This window comes from Macadamia integrifolia, chromosome 10 (genome assembly GCF_013358625.1).
Source record: "Macadamia integrifolia cultivar HAES 741 chromosome 10, SCU_Mint_v3, whole genome shotgun sequence".
Lineage (NCBI taxonomy): Eukaryota > Viridiplantae > Streptophyta > Magnoliopsida > Proteales > Proteaceae > Macadamia > Macadamia integrifolia.
Genome location: NC_056566.1, coordinates 19844975 through 19865343, shown reverse-complemented (window position 1 = coordinate 19865343; position 20369 = coordinate 19844975). Strand labels below are relative to the sequence as shown.

Below are 20369 nucleotides of genomic sequence, written 5' to 3'. Positions count from 1 at the left end.
AAGTAGGAGAACAAGTGATAGACCCGTTTCCAGAAATAGAGGAAAGGGACCATTTGCTACTCGAACATTGTCTTTACCCAAATAAGGGGAATATTGAAAAAATAGGCTAGAGGAGCAAGTCATGTGATCAGTGGCTGTTGAGTCAATAATCCAAAGATGAGAGACCACTGATGCACTATCACTACCAAAAGGAATACCTGAGTAAGTAAGATTGGAGTTGAGGAAACCAAAGAGGGCGTAGAGGCAGAGCCAGGCATGGTGGAAGGCTGATCAAATCTTGTTATCAAATGCCAAAACATAGCAAGTTCTTTCTGAGAAAGAGAGGAACCGGTAACTAGCAGGAGCAAAATTAGATGCTTCAGTATGATTGGCAGCCTGAGATGATCTACCACGACCCTTCCCTTTTGAGGCGTTGGTAGGGCAGCCATGTAGCTTCCAACAAAATTCTTTGGTGTGATATTCCTTACTACAATAGTGACATTTGATTGGTTCCCTATCAAAGGAGGTATGGTCACTGGAACGAGTGGTACCACCTTTGGGTTAAGTAGTGGACCCAAAGAGTAAAGCTAAATGTTCCTGAGTAGCAAGCTAAGTAGGTTGTAGCATAGCATTACAATGGCTATCCTCTATCTGAATCAAGGAATAAGCCTCCTCCAAGGTAGGCAAAGGATCCTGACTCAGGACCTGAGCACGAATCTGATCATACTCCACATTCAGTTCTGCTAAGACATGGAACTTATCATCCCGTTTCTTGAAGTTGTAGCATCAGTTGGAGTAAATGTGTCATAAAAGTCAAGCTCATGCCATAGACTGTGCAACTCAGAGTAAGATTGTGATAGGGTCAGGTCCTTTTGCTTGGTTTCATGAAGCTTCTTATGCAGTTCATAAGCATCGTTCCCAACCTGAGAATATGTGTCCTGAGTTACTTACCAAATCTTGCAGTTGTATCCAAGAGAAGGTAACCCTTAGTAATCTGGATTGCATAGAGTTGATAAGAAAGGTCATCACCGAGGAGTTATTAGAACTCCACTTCTTTTGTGAAATCATTACGAATGGTAAGCTCTACAATGTTTCCTGTAAGGTGACCAGCATAACCTCGTGAATTAATTGAGAGGTAACCGGAACATGACCACATCAGATAATTGCTCTCGTCTAGTCGAACAAAGCTAATAGGGAATGAAGGGAAATCATTATGAGTCCCACAACTTGTCCCTTCAGTTCCTGTTGTCTGTTGATGTAATAGAAACTTCCGACATCATCACCACTCATGTTTGATGCAGAAAACTTAAAATATACCATAGATTGAAGGAACAACAAATGTGTTCTTAATCATAACCATTTGTATAAGACAAGGGAGAAGCCGATGGGGTTCCAAAACCCTGACTAGTAGAGATTGATGGGTTTCCAAAAACCCTGACAAGTAGAAATCGATGAAGTGCAAAAAAGTTGACAACTAGGAGTCAATGAAGCCCAGAGAGGGACTGAAGCCCTTAAGTGATTAATAGGTATCCAAAATACTTGACACGAGGATTGATGGAGCCACAAAACTCTGTCAAGAGAAATTGATTTATGAGGTTAAAACCCTGGCAACATCGATTTTGGGAAAAACTCCAAGAAACCAATGGAAGAGAGAAAGGGGTATCTCAGATCATCTTGCGGTAGTGATCTTGTGCCCACACTCCTAAATTTAGTTTTGATGATAACAAACATATGAAAGATTTCACAATTTGCCTTCAAGTATTGTTTTGTAGAAACTTAATATCAAAGGTCAAATTTGATGAATGAAAGGAAGAAATGAAGATTGAAGTCATTAAATGAAGAGTATCAACAAGCTAGTATCAATACTTGAAGATATCAGATGGTATCAAGCTTTAGGAAATCAAGATATGAAGCTCCTCTCTCAAGACAAGGACTTACAAATGAATTGGTTGAAGAAGAAGTGCCAAGAAGTGGAAAATCTAAGTGAAGAAGCTCAATGAAGATCTTCTAGGATAGAATAGTCTTTTATATGTAATATCTAACCTTCCAAAATACATACGTGCAGGCACCTCATGCATTTGCATTGCACCATACTAGAATGACCTTAGGATATACTTTGACTAAGTATGAAAGTCCCTAAGTGGTATGGAACATATTAAGAAAAATATGTTCTAGTGAAATTTGGTGAAAACCATATTGACCTGACTCAAGGGAATTTTGGGTAATCTTAAAGTCATTATCAGGAGATGGTGAGTCACGGGTCCAACGCAACTGAAATATGGTCAATCCGAGGTTGGACTGGAAAGTTATGGCCAAAACACTGACTACTGGTCAGTATAATAGTAATCTGTCAAAATCTAGACAGAGCTACTGGCGGTTGACTGGCACTGTTCGAGCTTGGGGGCAAAAGCCCCAGTCAACTAATGCCTATTTGGATGAGCTCCAACGGCTAGTTTTTTACCCCAACGGCTCTTGGCGGTTGACCGGTGGACCCAAAATATGATCGTTAGACCCAGATTTGCTGCCTAAAATGACCACCTAACCTCACCTATAAACACCTCTAATGCTACTCATTAATTATCAATTAATCTCAATTGTTCTATACCATCTCTTGAGTTCAAGTTCTTTATTTTTCATTTAAGAGGAACTCAAGCTTATCTACAAGTCATCATCTACATCTAAGCATTTGCATTGCAAGCATTAAGAAGACTTCAAAGGTACATTCTTTATTATTATTGTCATTCACGCACCGCAAAAGAGGTAACTCTCTTTTATTCCACTTCTCAATTTTCTATTTTACATTAAGTTTAGACTGTACTTAGGCTTATGTAAGGACCCTCTCATCCTTAAGAGATTGTAAGGATCCTCTTATCCTTAAAAGAGTGTAAGGTGCCTCTCTACCTTAAAGGAGATTGTAAGGTGCCTTTCTACCTTAAAGGAGATTGTAAGGTGCCTCTCTACCTTAAAGGAGATTGCAAGGTGTCTGTCTATCTGCAAAGGGGATTGTATGGATACTCTTATTCTTAAAAGATTGTGTAAAGGTTTTCCTTCCTATCTACTGTACTGAAAGGGAAGAGCTAGTAGAATACCTTACAAGAGGATCTTGCAGGGAGTGGACTAGACTTAGGTTGAGTCGAACCACTATAAATCTTGGTCTTGTGTGGTTGTGATTATTTTATTCTACATTTTATATTGTGCAATCACATTTGGGATTAATAATAATCGAAAAGATTTAAATTTTCACTAGCATAACTTATTCACCCCCCCTCTAGGTTATTTTCAGATCTGAGATACTAGAGAGGAGTGACAGAGCCCTCAGTGGCCTGAGGAGGGCTCACCGAGACAAGACCAAGAGGCGAGAGAGAAGAAGTGGTGGATGGAGGTTGAAACAGATAGGGAAAAAGAAGTTGCTGCTAGGGCTGGGAACCCGAGGTGGATCTCAACTTTGATACCATTTTTGTTTGGGAGGAATGATTGGGTTGTCAATGTGACAGGCTCTCTTTATTTATAATGATTGATGAACAGGTATAAGTACTATTATGCCCCTATGGACAGATTTACCTTTATACCCATGTTACAACAGAAGTCTTTGTATTGCAAGTAAGGCCAGCTTTTGTATAAAATGCACCAATCCCCTCCGCTTATTAGAGTCCTATTTCGTTTTAATCCTCATTCTCATTAAAATTCCAATATAGTCCCTTTTTTTCATTTTAGTTCCCAATTTGTCCTTTATTTATTTACAGTTTTGCCACTAAACTCTTAACTTGAGTTATCTATTACTCTTGTGGGCCCATAGGGATCCCAAAGCAGGTTTTTGTGACTGGGCCATTGGGGATTGCATTAGTATTTGTTATTGGCATATCGATCCCATCCTTGTCAGACATAGCAACCTTAAGGTTTAGTAGTCTTGATATCCAACGTCTCATTCTTACATTAGGAACATGTGATGGAAAAAGTTCAGGAATGAATATGCTGTGACTCCACTGCATTTTGGAGGAACTTGAGGCTCTTGCCGACATATTTTATCTAATATTTGGTACCTTGAATACTAGAGCAGTTTGAGGCTTTGATTTTTTCCCGTATTAAGTTATGATTGGAAGGATCATATTACTTGAATAATGGGACTTCTGAAAACTGTTAGTCTGGATGGTTTTATTGTTTTATGATCAGTTGTTTATTTGCATAAACATAATAAGGGTTTTATCTTGCTACATGGAATATTCTTTTCTGGTTTCAAATGTGTAAGAGGATAGATTAGGAGTAACATTTGGGAATGGTATTTCCTAGACATTTAAAGTTGGAAGCTCTCCCTGTGTTTGAAACTTGATTTTTAATAGAAAATTTATGTCCACGAAAGTAGCTAGAGTGTTTCTCTGTCTTGTCCTGTAAACATAACTTCTGGACAATCCAGCATCTTTATTGTGATGATTTTCTTAAATATGTTAAAAGAAAAATTATAGTTGGGATTTCTTTGTGTCCGAATGATTTTGATTATCTCCCTTCAGGTTGAAGGAACAGATGACAGAACTGGCTGCTTCTATTTATCTGAGAATCTCAATGAAAACATAGATTATGCATTTAGGACTCTAAAGCATGGCCAGGAAGAAAATGCAAATGACCTGCCACAGGCTTTACCTGAAGTGCTTGGGCATCAGCACAGTAAGTATATTATCTCCTACCATTGGTGTAATTTCAATTATTTGTCAATTGAAAACATTTTAGTTTTATTTTAGGTGTATTTTCAGTGGACAACAATGCTAAGTTTTGATATCATTGTTACAAAAGACTATTGATTTTGTTTTATGACTATTTTGCTAACAATTGCTAATTATGTATTTATTTTTTGTTTAAAATTTGTATTCACAAGAGGCCTTACTATTCTTTCTATGATTTCAGGTGGTACTTTAAATCTATATAATGACCAAAATTTGTGCTTGCAATTTGGAATGGACGTTGAAGGAGATAACGGCCAATGCCTAAATCTGGAAGACTTCTCCAGATTTCTTGTTCTTCTTGAATCGATTCCATTTCCCGACACTGGTTATAATTCTTCCGAGTCATTTAAATATGCCTCACCTGACTCGAGGTAAGCTTTCTATTGTCTTTCTCTATATACTTTCATGTTAAGATTAGACTTCTCCACGATTTTTATCTGGCCAACCATACTAACAAGAGTAGTACACCTCTTAAATTATCCCCATGTCAAATTTGTGTTACTATCTCAACCATATGGTTCACAATGTATCAACTCTTACCCTTGAATTTCAGATGTTGAGCCAAAGATACCAAGACCTTTTTTTTTTTTTTAAACAAAATCAAGGAGAAAGCAAACAAGAATCTATTAAGAGAAGAAAGAGAGAGGATGTGCTGAAAGCCACAATAGGCTCAGCTTGTGTCTATCATGGATATTATAATGTTTAGTTACAAAAAAAGTAGTCTAAGTAGGACTCCTACTAAGATTACAATTCAAGTCAGAAACCAATAAATAAACTAAAAGAACAAACTAAACACAAATATAACGTTAGGGTCAAACCCCCCAACGTGACTGACCAAAAGAGCAACCCAGTGCACGAGGCTTCTGCTACTGCAGGGTCTGGGAGGGGCAAGTGTACACAGCCTTACCCCCTGCTTCTCAGGAGAGGCATTTTCCAAATTTCGAATCTGTGACCAACATGTTGCAATAATGCAACTTAACCATTGCACCACAGGCTTGCCCACTCTGAATGTGACTAACCACTAACAGTTACTGCAACAGTTACTGCAGGACATGTCTTTACAATTTCCATGTGGGAAAATTAGTTTTGGATGAAGCTTACCAAATGAAAAAAAGACGGTGATGCGGACATGTCATTGAAGGGTATGACGTTTCTTCATCTATGATTTGATTTTCAGATTGTTATTTAATTTTTTGAACATTCTTCTCATTTTTCAGTTAAGTTCACTCTGAAATGGTGAATTAACTGGATGGAAGGGTGTTTGTCACATCAAGACAGAAAATAAAAGTGGATTTGGCTGGACCCAATTCTTCCCTTCTTTTTTACTTTTGTGAAAATCACTGGGCTCTATTGATGCTTGAATTGTTAGGTCTCGTGATTTTGCCTTTGGATTCCCTTCGTAATGGTAAGGTTGCATACATTATGACCCTCCCCAGACCTGCAGTGGAGGGACCTTGTGCACTGGGTACACCCTTATTCCCTTTGAAATGGTATCTGAATTAGGTTGCTTCTGGAATGAGGTCTGCCATAATGACACAAGGATTAAGATATGGATCTAGATGGGGCTTGTTCAGTACCGTTTCGCTACCGTTTCACCTAAAAGCTCGAACTCTTAGCGAAGGGCAGTGTCAATGTATATATTAACACTCCCCTGCATGTGCAGGCCAAGATCCCTTGGTTTTTGCACATGAAGTTTATGTGGCATGTGAAATTTCTTCACGTGGCACCGAGGGAGAAGAAGTGTTGGTCCTTACTCGATTTTTTTGCACTTCCTAGGAGTTGAACACTTGACCTCCCTACTCTAATAACGTGTTTTGTTACTGTTTCACCTAAAAGCTCGAACTATTAGGGAAGGACAGTGTCAATGTATACACTAACAGGCTCAGTTCTCTCAACCTCACATTTTTTGTTGTCTTTGTACTGTTCTACCCTAAAAGGAGTACTACTTCACATCTCCTGCTCAAATTTTGGATCCTAGATTCTTGTTATTGAATTGAGTCTTAATTTACATCTTGCAATGTCCAGACTTCTTGAGGGAGATCAGGATGAAAAAGATTTTCTTTAGGGTGTTCTGGTTTTAGTTTCAGGCTATGTGTTTCTACTTTTGGAGACTATTTGAATTTCTTGGTTATCAGGTATGTACTGAAGAGAAGATTTAACCGTGGATCGTATGGTGAAGTGTGGTTGGCTTTTCACTGGAACTGTTCTCAAGGGGGCGATACTTTGAATTGGATCCACAAAAACAAAAATTTCTCAGTCGATAAGCTTCATTTGCATCCATATGAGTGGAACACCAGTACATCAACTAATTCATCTAGTTGCTCTTATCATACTGATCCTTGTGACAACGTTTTGTTCATTTTGAAGAGAATAATGGTAAGTAATGAAACAAGTCCTTTTGTTTTCTTTCATGATGCTTTCTGGTGCAGTCATGTTTCTAGTCCTTAACAAATGTAATTATTTCAAGAAGATTGATTCCTACATAGTTATGTTTATCTGACTATATTTCTTTCGTTTGATGTTTCTTCTTCTGTTCTTGCTGGTTGTGCTTTATTAATTGAATATTTTTTTTTAAACTATCTTTTGGCTGTTTGGGATGGGATCCGATCCTGGGTTCAGAGGTTATGAGAACTGGTACCACTTGGGGGTCCTGAAGGCATAGAGGTTCCTTTTTCTTGGGGGTTGGGTATCGCATTTCTATTTGAACTGTATAGGAATCGTTTCGTGTTCATTTTAATAAAATATGTTGTTGCCTCTCCCCCCAACCCAAGCAACCAAAAAAAGGGAAATGTTATGTGAGATATATGAGCTAACATGAAGAAGAAAATATTCAAACTGTGTTGAACCTAGAAAACCAGATCAGAAAATCTGAGATATTTGAAGAAGAAAGAGAAAAGCTCTGCTGCTTAATCTTAAAGCAAAATGAATGCCCCAAACATCGGCTGTTTATATCCTTATACCTGAATCTCCAATATTAACCCAAAGTTGGTTTATTGGTCTAGCTAGTAACAATAATAAATAAAAAATGACACCTGGCGTCTTACCCCTTCCATTCTTCTGTTCCCTCACCCCTCCCCCCTTGATTGGGTTTTTTGCCCAGTCTTGTTGGCCCTAGTTTTTTTTTTCCTTTCCCCTTGGGCTTTGTATATTCCTTCATTCTTCTTTCTTCTTGGTAATGAATTTATTATTCACCAAAAAAAATGACACTTTAATGTATGGTGGTTTACAAGAGTAAACTACCCCATTAATAATCCCAGAAATCCAATCAACAAATCACCAAACCATAGGGAAATCTGGAAATCAGACTCAGAATAAAATCCAAAATTGAGCAGAATGGAGGGAGACCTGCGGTTGGATGTAGGAGTCTCTGATGGGGCTCAAACTTGGGTTGAATGGAGTGGCTAGGGTGCTGAACAAAAATCCCTAATAAATCTTCAAATTCTGCTGGCTGGTTAGGGAGATCTGCACTTAATTTCAGGTTTCTAAATAAGGAAACTTGGAGATTCTTTGGGAACAGCAGCTAGACACCTCTGTAGGCCAGCAAGCTTGGATCAAGTGGTCCTCTTGGAGGCTGGAATAAAACCCCAAAAGGGCTTTTGCTGATCAGAATTCAGAATTGGGAGATATATGGCCAATCAATGGAGCTTCAAAACCCTAACTTCCTTGCTGAAATCGAATCTGTTCTTGGACTGGTCTTCAATCAGATTTGGTTGTCTTGTAACAACATCAACAAACTCTTAACAATCCTCAACTGAATAACAGGAAACAAAAGAAAGAAAAGAGAATTGATGGAAGAATTGAGAAGGGGGAGAAGAACGGTAGTTGGGTTGGGTATCTCACCCCTCAAGTTTTAGGCATCTCACCTCTCACATTTAGGCATCTCACCCTCTCAAATAACAGCTCTCTCGGCTAAGAGTAACACTCAAAATTTCATTAATTCAACTTATTTTTTTCATTAAAATCGATGGCCCTTTTATAGGCTTTAAAAACCGATTACAAAGGTAAGTGTTAAAAAAAGAAATGTCTAACAAATAGAAACTAAACAACTAACTAATTACTTTGTCGAACAAGAAACAGATAAAAGTGAAACTCGCTAAGACTCCTAAAATGAAACTAACTAAAGAAACAAAATAGAAACTAACTTGTGAACAAGACAAAAGGAAACAAAGCAAAAAAAGGAAACGAAATCTAAGTTACTTGCTGAATTTGATGGAGGCTTGCTGTGGTCTTCTTCATGAAGCTTCTTTGTTCCATTAATAAGGAACAGCTGGCTGACTCTAGAAGATCCACGTGAAGACAAAATTATGGAGAATCCCTTGTGATCGAAGGAGGATACAGAGCTCCTTTACAGCTGTCTCAATGGGGCCTGGTTTGGGTTGGCTGGTCCAACATTGGACTTATACCGATGGGGCCAGAAGCCCCTTCCTTGTGCAAGCTTGATCTACAACAATAACAACAACAAAGCCTTATTCCAACTCAATGGGGTCGGCTACATGGATCCAAGCAACCTTGATCTAGATCACACTCAAAATGAAATCCTTCAATAAGTAGCTTGGTGGATGTTCAGAAATCCAATCAGACCAGGTTCTTACCTATTGCTTCTGACAGGTTATGGTCCTTCGAATCAAAACAGAGAGAGAAGACCCACAGGAAAAGGGATGGGGGAGAGAGAATAGAAGCAGATATAGCTGCTGTGTGGACTGCTACTGCGTTAGTTGTGGCTTGCTTCTCTCTTAGATCTGTCTCTTTTATGCTTAAAGAGATGTGCTACTTCCTCTACATAAGTTAACAAAGGGAATTTGAGTGTTACTGCTTCTGTACTCTTTTTTTTTTATAGTTTGTTTCAGGTTTGGATTGAGGTTAATATATATATTTAATAAAGAAACAAAATTCATTAAAAAGTTGCCAATAAGGAAACAGAAGGATACAACGTTAGATTATCTATGCTTCTGTCATCCCACGTTCCTTTCCCATTTAGAAATCTGAAGGCATAGTCCTAAAATCCCAGAGAATATAAGTAATATCCCACTTTAAATAATCCTTCCCTACCTTATAGTGTACAGAGAACTGAAAATCATTTACAAATATCAATGAAAATTGTGGGGTTCCAAATGTCCTTTTGGAATAATCTCTCCTGCTTCCGCAGTCCCCTTCTGTGACTCCTTTCCCTTTGTGCAATTCTTTTAAGTATCTCATTCATAATATTATCGCCAGCAGGGAAATAGAGGCCAAGCTCTCTACTAACTCATGAATTCCTTATGTTAACTATCTGATGCTGCATGAGATTGAGTTAGGACTTGGGATTATAACAGGCCATTTAACTGAAATAGGACTACTAACTTTCCATCAATGTAAAACTTATTGTATTCATGATTTTTCGAAACAGGTGGAGAGAGGGACCAATGTTTACTTAAGTGGGTTACGTGAGAAGTATTTTGGGGAAATTTTCTTAAATGCCTCAGTATCTCTTGGAGGTTTGCTATCCTCAGGATTCGTAAGTTCTCGATCTAAGGAGTCGGAGTATAATTCCTTTAACCAAGTGGAAATTAACAAATCAAATCCACAAAAGCTAAGATACAGAGTGAATGCTGCGAATAAATTCCAAGATGAATTCTCGATGCACAGAGTTGACTATGAAGAAGGTCTTAATCATATTGCCAGATATGTAGAGTCTTTTGAGTCCCAATCAAAGGAAATATGGCTTGTATTCCAGAATGAAGGTATATCTTTGTCAAAGTTGATGTATACAACAGAAGAAGTAGAACAAAGTCCTGGTGAAGAAAGGGGTGAACAGATGAAAAATGTTCAGGTGCTGCATCCATCTACGTGGTGGCATTGGTTGAGGACGACAGAAGCAGGGAAAGAGGAAATGCGCAGCGTTATTTGGCAGTTGGTATGTAAGAAGAATATTCTTAGCTTTCTTGCCCTAAACCTTTTAATGCTTTGGCATTGTGAATTGGTAAACTTATATAATTGTATAGTTTAAATAACCTGGTGTCATCATATACAAGTGAGGATTTTAGGATTTTCTTTTCTGATAAAAAAATATACAATTTTATTCAGATGATGACAAAAGAAGACGTAAGCCCCTTACAAGATATGGCTAGTATTTGATATCTTCAAGCTAGCGAGCTGCCATATAGAAAATTGAACATCAATAGATATGATTATGGTTTGTTCTCTTACAACTAACCTGAGTTGTGTTGCATAATGAATTTCTTTAAACAACATGAAGGATTAATAGTTGAAAATTAAATAGGTTCCCAAGGATTAAGGATATTTGTTTGGTTTATGGAGGCTGCTTTATTCCTCTACTAGACAATTTAACTGATTGTTGAACATTAAATTCCTGAAAATAATCAGTGGCAAAACCACCAAAAGAAATACCCTTCCGATACGATACCCGATACCGATACTTAAATCCTTGGTGCTCATAGATTTTAGTGTGATGTTGGGTAGCTGGTTATTTAGTCCTTGATTTCTTTCATAGTTTTCCTTGGAAATTTTTACTTGAGACTAAAAATAAAATTAATTAAAAAAAAGAAAAGAAAAAGGGAGCCCTTGAAGTTAAAAAAAGTGGTTGGAAGAATTAAAAAAAAAAAAAAAAAAAAATGGAGGAAATTAAGTTGAAGTCAAAACTGTCAAAGTGCATGTTCTACTCTTAAATATTTTATTCATGACTTCTAAATAAAAAGAAGGAGCTACTTTATTCAAATAAAAACCAGATCAGCGATTCAAATATCCTAATGATGAGTGTGTGGTGGGGGGTAGGTGGGATGATCCCTAGGTTCAGATTAAACACCCATCGAACAGGATCCCAAGTCACTCAAAACAGACAAGTGAACCTTCTCAGATGAAGGTGAAACTCCGACAATCACTCTCAAATAAATAGAATAGATGCTCTTAAGAAGGTAGTAATCATACAAAGGTCAGATTAGAAGTAATTGAAGAATAATCAAATAATTCAGAAAATATGAGATTTCTAATCAACCAAAATCAGAGTGTCAGTCAACCTAAGATTCAATTCGAGTTCCCTTCTTGGCTCTCTAATGCAAACCCTAAATTATAAATCAGATCTTAAGGTTAGATTAAAATTAATTTGAAAAAAACTCAGGTCTGAAACATAAAATAGGACAAAAACATGGAGAACACCAATATCAGAAAATCTGGGAGTCTGATAAGCCAATAAAGCTGGTCGAAGGAAAAGTTCTCCAGATTGATATCAATGCCAAAATCTGACTAACTCATGGCTAGTTTAGGAGTAATTGCAGATTGCAGGATGAAGAAAAGAACTCAAAAGACAGTATCCGCCAGTGAGGAATTCCAGCAATAAATTATCTTTTAAACACAACCTATTAGGTTTGTCTTATCAGAAATAAACTCCTTTCTCAATCACAGACTCACAGTGTAATAGCAGAAATCAAACACCAAGAATGTGAGTCGACACTCTCCAGTTCAGCAAGCTGTGGAGACAGAAGAAATAGAAGAGAGGAGTAACCTGAGCTTCCCACAAGATATCCAACCAGAATCTCATCAGTTACTTAGCATTCCACCAGAATTTTCTGCATCACAGAGCTCTAATACATAAACCAAATCTCATTCATCAATAATCAAATTGTATTTGAACCTGGCTCTTACAAGCTTTATATAAAAGCTAAATCAAATTTTTATCTGACAAGGAAATCAAATCCCATTTCTAATAAAGAAACATAATAAAGAAAGGAATCCTTCTTACTCAAGGTGAAGGAATTCAAAGCCTATTAAACTGCTTAAAATTAAAAAGAACTAACTAAGCCTAATCCCGTATGCCTACCTTGTACCAATATTTAAGCGCACTAAAGTGGCTTATTATAATGAAAACACATGGGATCAAAGGCCCAACACATACATAACCCACCCCAAAGCTTAATTCCAATAAAACAAGCCCTTTAGGTGACTTATCTGCATCAATTCTCCGCTGCTTGGAAAAAAACTCGACCTCGAGTTCTGCAAAATTGAGGAACTAACTTTATGAGATGAACATTCATCTTCAAACCATAATAGAACTCTGGCTGCTCATGGATGTGGAGCTTTCTCTTCAAAGAACTTTGGTGGCATGACGAACTCTATGGCTATGTTTTGAACTCTCGAGAAAATAAAAGAAAAGAAAACAATATAGATTCTTGTACCATTTTCTTGACTGTTGAATTTTCTCAGGTCCGGTCATAATCATCGAAACCGAGCGATAAGGGAAAGTCCCGCACCCGGGGGAAGGACGCGACGTGCCGCTGGGGCCAGACATGGGGAACCACGCCAAGGAGACGAACAGAGACACGAGGACTCGGGGTTGAAGCAGATGATCCTGGACCTGAAAGATGAGATCAGGAAGGTGGCAGAAAACCAGACGGGAGCCCGCGAGCCAGACCTCACTAATGAAACTGCTCTAGCTGATGAGGTCATGAGGGACCTGCTCCTGATCGGCTTTCGCCTGCCAAAGTATGACACCTACGACGGGTCTGGGGACCCTGTCGATCATCTGGAAGGCTTCAAGGTCGCTATGCAGTTCCATCGAGTCTCGGAAAACATCATGTGTCGCGCCTTGCCATTGACCTTCAGAGGAGCGGCAAGGCTATGGTACAACCGTTTGCCGATGAAGTCGATCCACAGCTTCAACGATTTAAGTTCTTCGTGAAGGGAATCTCCAGTAGCCAACCCCTTCAGAAGACCACGTTGAACTTGACCAACGTTAAGCAACATGAAGGAGAATCACTGCGAAACTATATGAAGCGCTTCCAACAAGAGAAGATCACGATCAGAGGTCTGGACCCGAAAGAAGAGTTCACAGTTCTGTTGGGAGGTGTCAAGGATAAGGAGCTGAAAAGGTCTTTGGCGAAGTATACACCGAGGAACCTGGCCGAGTTGAGAGCTCGACATCCAGATGGAAGAAACCCTTCAAGTCGATGAAGCTGAAGGGAAGACGAGAAGGAAAAAGATCTCAAGGGGTGACGACAAACCTTCCGAAGAAAGCAAAAGACGGAAGTCCGAGAGTAGTCGGGCACCCAGTCCACCGAGGAAGTTCTAGAAATACTCGCCCCTGAACCGGAAACGAACGGATGTGCTGATGTAGATAAAGGACTCTCCAGATGCCAGAGCCATGAAGTGGCCAGGGAAGATGGGACGACACCCTGAGAGACGCAATATGGACAAATATTTCCACTTCCACAGGGACCACGGCCTCGACACCGAAGATTGTTGGCACCTCAAGGGGGAAATAGAAGGAATGATAAGAAGAGGATATCTAGGCCAATTCGTGGACCACGAAAAGGAGGATGCCCAATACGGTAATGACCGCAGGGACAACCATCGTAGAGATGGCAGAGGCCGCTATGAAAGAAGGGGGCCAGCCCGCAGAGGCAAGTAAGAACGGCAAAGGGACCGGACAACCGAGGAAGCTGACCATCACCTCCGGGACGAGAACAAAACCCAACTAGGGTTATAGCGACAATCTGTGGAGGCCTAGCCGTTGGAGAAAGTTTAGTCTCGGCCAGGAAAGCAAAAGCCTATGCGAGAAGCGTACATGTGACTGAATGGTCGAACAAGAAGGTGAGGACAGGGACGGATATTTCCTTCTACGACGATCTGGAAGGGGTGCACACTCGGCGCGACGATGCCCTGGTAGTCACCATAATCATAGCCGATTGCAGAGTGAGGAGGATCTTGGTGGATGACGGCAGTTCAGCTGATATCCTGTTCCTTGAAGCTTTCCAAAAGATGGGCCTGGACGAGGGAAATCTGAAGAAGGTCGAACACCTGTTGCAAGGATTCTCCGGCGTCCTAGTAAAAGTGGAGGGATCGATTGAGTTGCCGGTAAGAGCCGGCACTAGAGATCGCCAAGTAACAGTCATGATCAACTTCCTGGTAGTAGGCATTACTTCGGCATACAATGCCATACTAGGGAGAGTTGGTCTAAACCTGCTAAAGGCTGTCGTCTCCACACCACATCTCAAGATGAAATTCCCAACCAAGAACGGTGTCGGTGTATGCCGAGGCGATCAGGAGGCATCCCGGAGATGCAACGCCACTACCTTATGGGGAAGAGAGAAGGCGGGCAAGGCACTCCCGATAGAAGATCTGCGCGATGACACCAGTTATCAAAGGGGGCAACCGGCTGAGGATCTGATACAAGTTGAGGCCGAAGAGGGGGATAACACTCACCAATTCCAGATCGGGGCTATAATGCCAAGGCAACGAGAAAAACTCATCTCATTCCTCCGAAACAACTCTGACGTCTTCGCCTGGTCGGCCTTAGACATGCTTGGAATAGACCGAGAGGTAATAGAGCATCATCTGAGTGTCAACCCGGCAAAGAAGCCAGTGCAACGGAAGAAGACCTTTGCCCCTGAAAGGCAGCAAAAAATATATGAAGTAGAGAAGTTGCTGAAGGCCCAGTTCATCCGCGAGATCCAATACCCGGAGTGGATATTCAACGTGGTGACGGTCCCGAAGGCAAATGGAAAGTGGAGGATCTGCATCGACTTCACCGATCTGAACAAAGCCTGCCCAAAGGACGGATACCCCTGCCTAAAATAAACCTCCTCATCGATGCCACGGCAGGATACGAGGCGCTGAGCTTCATGGATGCGTACTCGTGGTACAATCAGATCAAGATGTCTGAGGGTGATGTCCCGAAGACATCCTTCGTGACCCAGGGGGGATTGTACTGCTATGAAGTCATGCCCTTCGGGTTAAAAAACACTGGCCACCTATCAAAGGTTGGTGAATAAAATCTTCAAGGGGATGATCGGCAAAACCATGGAAGTATACGTGGACGATATGCTTGTAAAAAGCCTGAAGGCAGAACAGCACATTCAAGACTTAGAAAAGGCGTTTCAGGTACTGAGGCAGTACGACGTGAAGCTGAACCCGGCAAAGTGTGCATTCGGAGTAGCCTTGGGAAAGTTCATCGGCTTTATTGTCTCGGAGAGGGGAATTAAAGCCAATCCGGTGAAAATACAAGCCATTCGAGATATGAGGTCACCCCAGAATGTGAAGCAAGTCTAGGAGCTAACAGGCAGAGTCGCCGCCCTAGGGCGATTCCTGTCTCGGTCGGCTGACAGATGCCTCCCCTTCTTCAGAGCCTTGAAGGGATCCAAAAAGTTCGAATTGACAGAGGAATGCGAAAAGTCCTTTGAACAACTGAAGGAGTACCTGGCCCCACCCCCACTGCTGACAAAGCCAAACGCCGGGGATACCTTGCAGTTGTACCTTATTGTATCAGCAGTAGCAGTCAGCGCAGTACTGACGAAGGAAGAAGGAAGGCAACAACGGCCAATATACTACGTCAGCCGAACCCTACTAGATGCCGAAACAAGATACAGAAAGACGGAGAAAGTGGCATACGCCCTGGTAACAGCGGCAAGAAAGCTGAGGCCCTATTTTCAATCACATACAGTATGCGTATTCATAGACCAACCCCTGAAGAAGATACTGCAGTGGCTGGATATGTCCGGTCGCCTGGTAAACTGGGCCATAGAGTTGGGAGAATTCGACATCCAGTACAAACCGAGAACCACGATAAAAGCACAGGCCCTCGTAGACTTCATAGTTGAGACGACGCTCCCTGATGATCCCCAGGAGCTTTCCGAGGACCGAGGAGAAAAGGCTTGGGCATTGTACATGGATGGTGCTTCCAACAGCGCGGGAAGCGGCGCGGGGATCATATTGGTCAGCCCAGGAGGTTTCAAGATCGAGTACGCCCTACGGTTCGACTTCGATGGCTCCAACAATGAAGCAGAGTACGAAGCGTTAATAGCCGGAATTAATCTGGCACGGGCTTTGATGGTACAGGAGCTGGTGGTGCATAGTGATTCACAGCTCGTGGTAAGACAAGTGAATGGAGACTACGAAGCCAAAGAACAAAGGATGGCTGGGTACTTGAAGACAGTGCGAGAAAGAATAACAACCTTCAAGGAATTCGAGGTAAGGCAGGTGCCACCAGAAGAGAATGCCAATGCAGACGCACTGTCGCAGTTGGACACCTCCGACTTCACAGACCTTGGACGATCGGTGTATTTTGAAGTGCTACCACAGCCAAGTACCGAAAGACCCCAAGAGGTGTTACCCGTAGGCGAACACGGCCATAGCTGGATGGATGCCATAACCGAATACCTAAAGGAAGGAACACTCCCTGAGAATAGGGACGAGGCAAGGAAAGTACAAATTAGGTCAGCACGCTTCCTTTTGAAGGACGAGACGCTGTACAAAATAAGGTTCACCGTGTCGTACCTCAAGTGCCTGAACCCCGCTGATGGCGAGTACGCACTCCTAGAAGTGCATAAAGGGATATGCGGCCAACACCTGGGAGCCCGGGCCTTGGCACATAAAGTGCTGAGGCAGGGCCTGTTCTGGCCGACAATGAGGAAGGACGCGGAATCATTAGTCAGGAAGTGCGTCAAGTGCCAGATGTTCGCCCCCGTCCCCAGTCAGTACTCTACCGAGCTCTCATCCCTATAAAGCCCAATACCATTCGCCATGTGGGGAATGGACATCCTGGACCCATTCCCCCTGGCCACGAGACAGGAAGTTTGTGGTGGTGGTGGTAGACTACATGAAATGGGCAGAGGCCGAAGCACTGGCGATATCCTAAAAGAATGTAAGGAACTTCTTCCAGAGGGCGGTAGTCTATCGATTTGGAATCCCTCGGGTGGTGGTAACGGACAATGGAACTCAGTTCACCAATCCGACTTTCGGCTTGTTCTGTGATGCCCTCGGCATTGACAATAGGAAAACGTCTGTTAGTTATCCATCGACCAACGGGCTGACAGAGGTAACCAACCGTACCCTGCTCCAAGGAATAAAGAAGAGACTGGATGATGCCAAAGGGTTATGGGTAGATGAGTTATACAACATCCTCTAGGCTTACCGCACAGCTGAGAGATCGGCCATCGGAGAAACACCCTTCATTTTAACTTACGGCATTGAAGCTGTACTTCCGGTGGAGGTAGGGGTCGTAACCCACCGGATTCAGTACTACAATGAAGAAGAAAACGATAAAGGACTCCGAGCGAATTTAGATCTCTTGACCGAAGTCAGGGACACCTCGCAAGAAAGGATCGCCACCTACCAACAGAGGGTTGCAAGGCACTACAACTCCAAAGTCCGAAAGAACGAGTTCAGGATGGGTGACCTCGTCCTCAGAAGGGTAGAAGTATCAGACCCGAGGCGTCGAGGAAAGCTAGCTCCAAATTGGGAAGGTCCTTACAGAGTCTTAAGGGTAATACGACTGGGGTCCTATCACCTGGAGACTACGGGGGGAGAAAAGGTACCCCGATCACGGAACTCGAAGAACTTAAGAAAATTCTACCAGTACTGAAGTAGCAAGCACACTCACATTTTGTAATTTTTTGCTCCTAAGCACTTTCAAGTTGTAACTCATCCGAAGCTCTCCGGATGATTTTATTTATGAAAAATATGTAAGCTGGTTTACGGCAGTTGATGGGAATTCTTCTGTTTGGTGGCTTTAGCTTTGCCGAAGGTCTTTACCTCGGTCATTACCTCGGCTGTTGATCAAGGCAGAGCCGAAGGGATCCAGCCGAAGGTCCTCACCTATGTGACGACGGCAGAGGGAGCTCCCCTCGGCTGGATGTTCGGCCCAGGACCAGAGGATAAAAGACCCCTCGGCCGGAGCTGAAGGGAAAGACCACTTGGTGAAAATCCTACTTGTTCAGGTGGGAACTCTGGCTAAGGCCGAGCAGACCTGACCGAAGGTCACCACCTCGGTTGGGAGCTTAGGCCAAGGCCGAGCTGACCTGACCGAAGGTCAGCACCTCAGTTGGGAGCTCGGACTAAGGCCGAGCAGACCTGACCGAAGGTCACCACCTTGGCTAGGGACTTTGGCTAAGGCCGAGCTGACCTGACTGAAGGTCACCACCTCGGTTGGGAGCTCAGACCAAGGCCGAGCGAACCTGACCGAAGGTCACCACCTCGACTGGGAGCTCAGGTAAAGACCGAGCGGACCTGACCGAAGGTCTTTACCTCGGTTGGGAGCTCAGGCAGAGACCGAGCTGACCTGACTGAAGGTCATTTTCTCGGTTGGGGGCTCAGGCCAAGGTCGAGCAGACCTGACCGAAGGTCCTTACCTCAGTCGGGGGCATCGGCCGAATCCTACTTGTTCAAGATCCCTTAAAAGTCCACGGCCCTCGGACGTGGGAAACCTCTCGGATAAGCCGATGGAGGAGAACCAAGCCTCGTACTAGAGTAGAGGCATATTAATCCTTGGGCCGCCGAGGGGTTCGGCCTTCTTGCACCTACCTACGGGCTATAGATCCCTTACCAGAAAGAAAATGCGAAAATACGAAAAAGCAAAAGGCAAAGGTATCCGAAGAAACGGAAATATTCATTCATTGAAAAGGCCCGAAGGTCAAGATTACATGAAAAGGGCTGAAGGCTCACATCACAAAAAAAAAGAGAGAAAGCCCGAAGGCTCACATCACAAAAAAAAAAAAAGAGAAAGCCCGAAGGCTCACATCACAAAAAAAAAGAAAAGAGAGAAAGCCCGAAGGCTGAGGTAAGGCGCAGGGTGGCTTTAAGGGGCGTCTATCGGGTTCACGGCCTCATCTTTGGCATGGTGGAGGGTCTCCCCATCGGAGCCATCGTGACCAGGAGTCAGAGGCACCTCACGTTGCAGCTGAACCTCACCTTCCTCGCTATAGCCTTCGCCGTCGGCGTCGGCAACCTCGGTGGCTGTTGGGGCTGCCTCAACACACTCCTCTTCGAAGATGAGCTCGCTGTCCTCGAAAGAGACCTCTGGGTAATGCTCGAGGACCCAGTCTCGGACCTCAGTAGCACCCATTGAAAACCCAGGGGCGATGACGTGCTTGACCTCCTCCCGAAAGCCCTGAGGCCCTATACTTCTCAGCCCCTCGGGTCTCGGCCTCCTGAACCCTTGCCGTTATCTGCGCCTTCAGCTCCTCAAGCTTTTGATCGCATTCCTCGCGAGTACGAAGAATGTCCGCTTCTAGGTGCTCCACCTTCTTGAGGAGAACCGAACGCTCATTCTCCAAGACAGACTTCTCGCGTTCGGAAGCCTCGAGGTTTCGTTTCATGGCTTCGGCCCGGATCGCCAGCTGACCCACTTGGTTTTGGGCCTGCATAAGACACCGATGGTCAGTATGTTGCAATGATAATAAATTAAGGTTTGGAAGACCGAAGCTTACCCATGCCATGAAGATGCAGGCGCTAGTTATCATGGCTGCCGTCCCTTGTTGTTGTGCTTCGGTGGCATCTCGGGGAAGACTGCCCTTCAGTACCAGCTCACGAGCGACATGCCCGACGGACAGAGTGTCGTCTTCTTTAACCGACCACCGAGGGACAAGCCAGCCTTGGCCCTAACATTCCCAGCCCTCGGGCTTCTGAAGTCTGCCACGGGGGAAGAGTCTCGGGCAGACAAGCTATGGCCCGGAGCAGCGAGGGCCTGGACCGCTTCGGTACTGGGTCCTTCGGCCCTGGACCTTCTCTTCGGTGGGGGAGCTTCGGAGGAGGGAGGCTGCTTCTTCTCTTTCCTCTTCAGCCTCTGCTGCTGCTGCGCATCCCGCGCTCTGGCCTCCCTTATCTGGACTTGCCTCTCTGCAGCTGCAGCCCTAGCCTCGGCCCTGGAGATTTGCACTGCATGAAGACAAAGGGAGTTAGTATGAAACA

General features: G+C 43.0%; 1 protein-coding gene across 12 annotated transcripts in view; it reads left to right on the top strand.

Moving 5' to 3' along the window:
• LOC122092049 (probable protein phosphatase 2C 51) overlaps nucleotides 1-20369 on the top strand; it is a 66676-nt gene that overhangs the window by 26677 nt on the left and 19630 nt on the right. For all 12 annotated transcript variants that reach the window (XM_042662345.1, XM_042662343.1, XM_042662344.1 and 9 more), the window contains 4 exons: nucleotides 4485-4638; nucleotides 4876-5065; nucleotides 6830-7070; nucleotides 10081-10587. In XM_042662345.1, coding sequence (XP_042518279.1) covers nucleotides 4485-4638; nucleotides 4876-5065; nucleotides 6830-7070; nucleotides 10081-10587 — 1092 coding nt within the window. The remainder of the gene's footprint in view (nucleotides 1-4484; nucleotides 4639-4875; nucleotides 5066-6829; nucleotides 7071-10080; nucleotides 10588-20369) is intronic.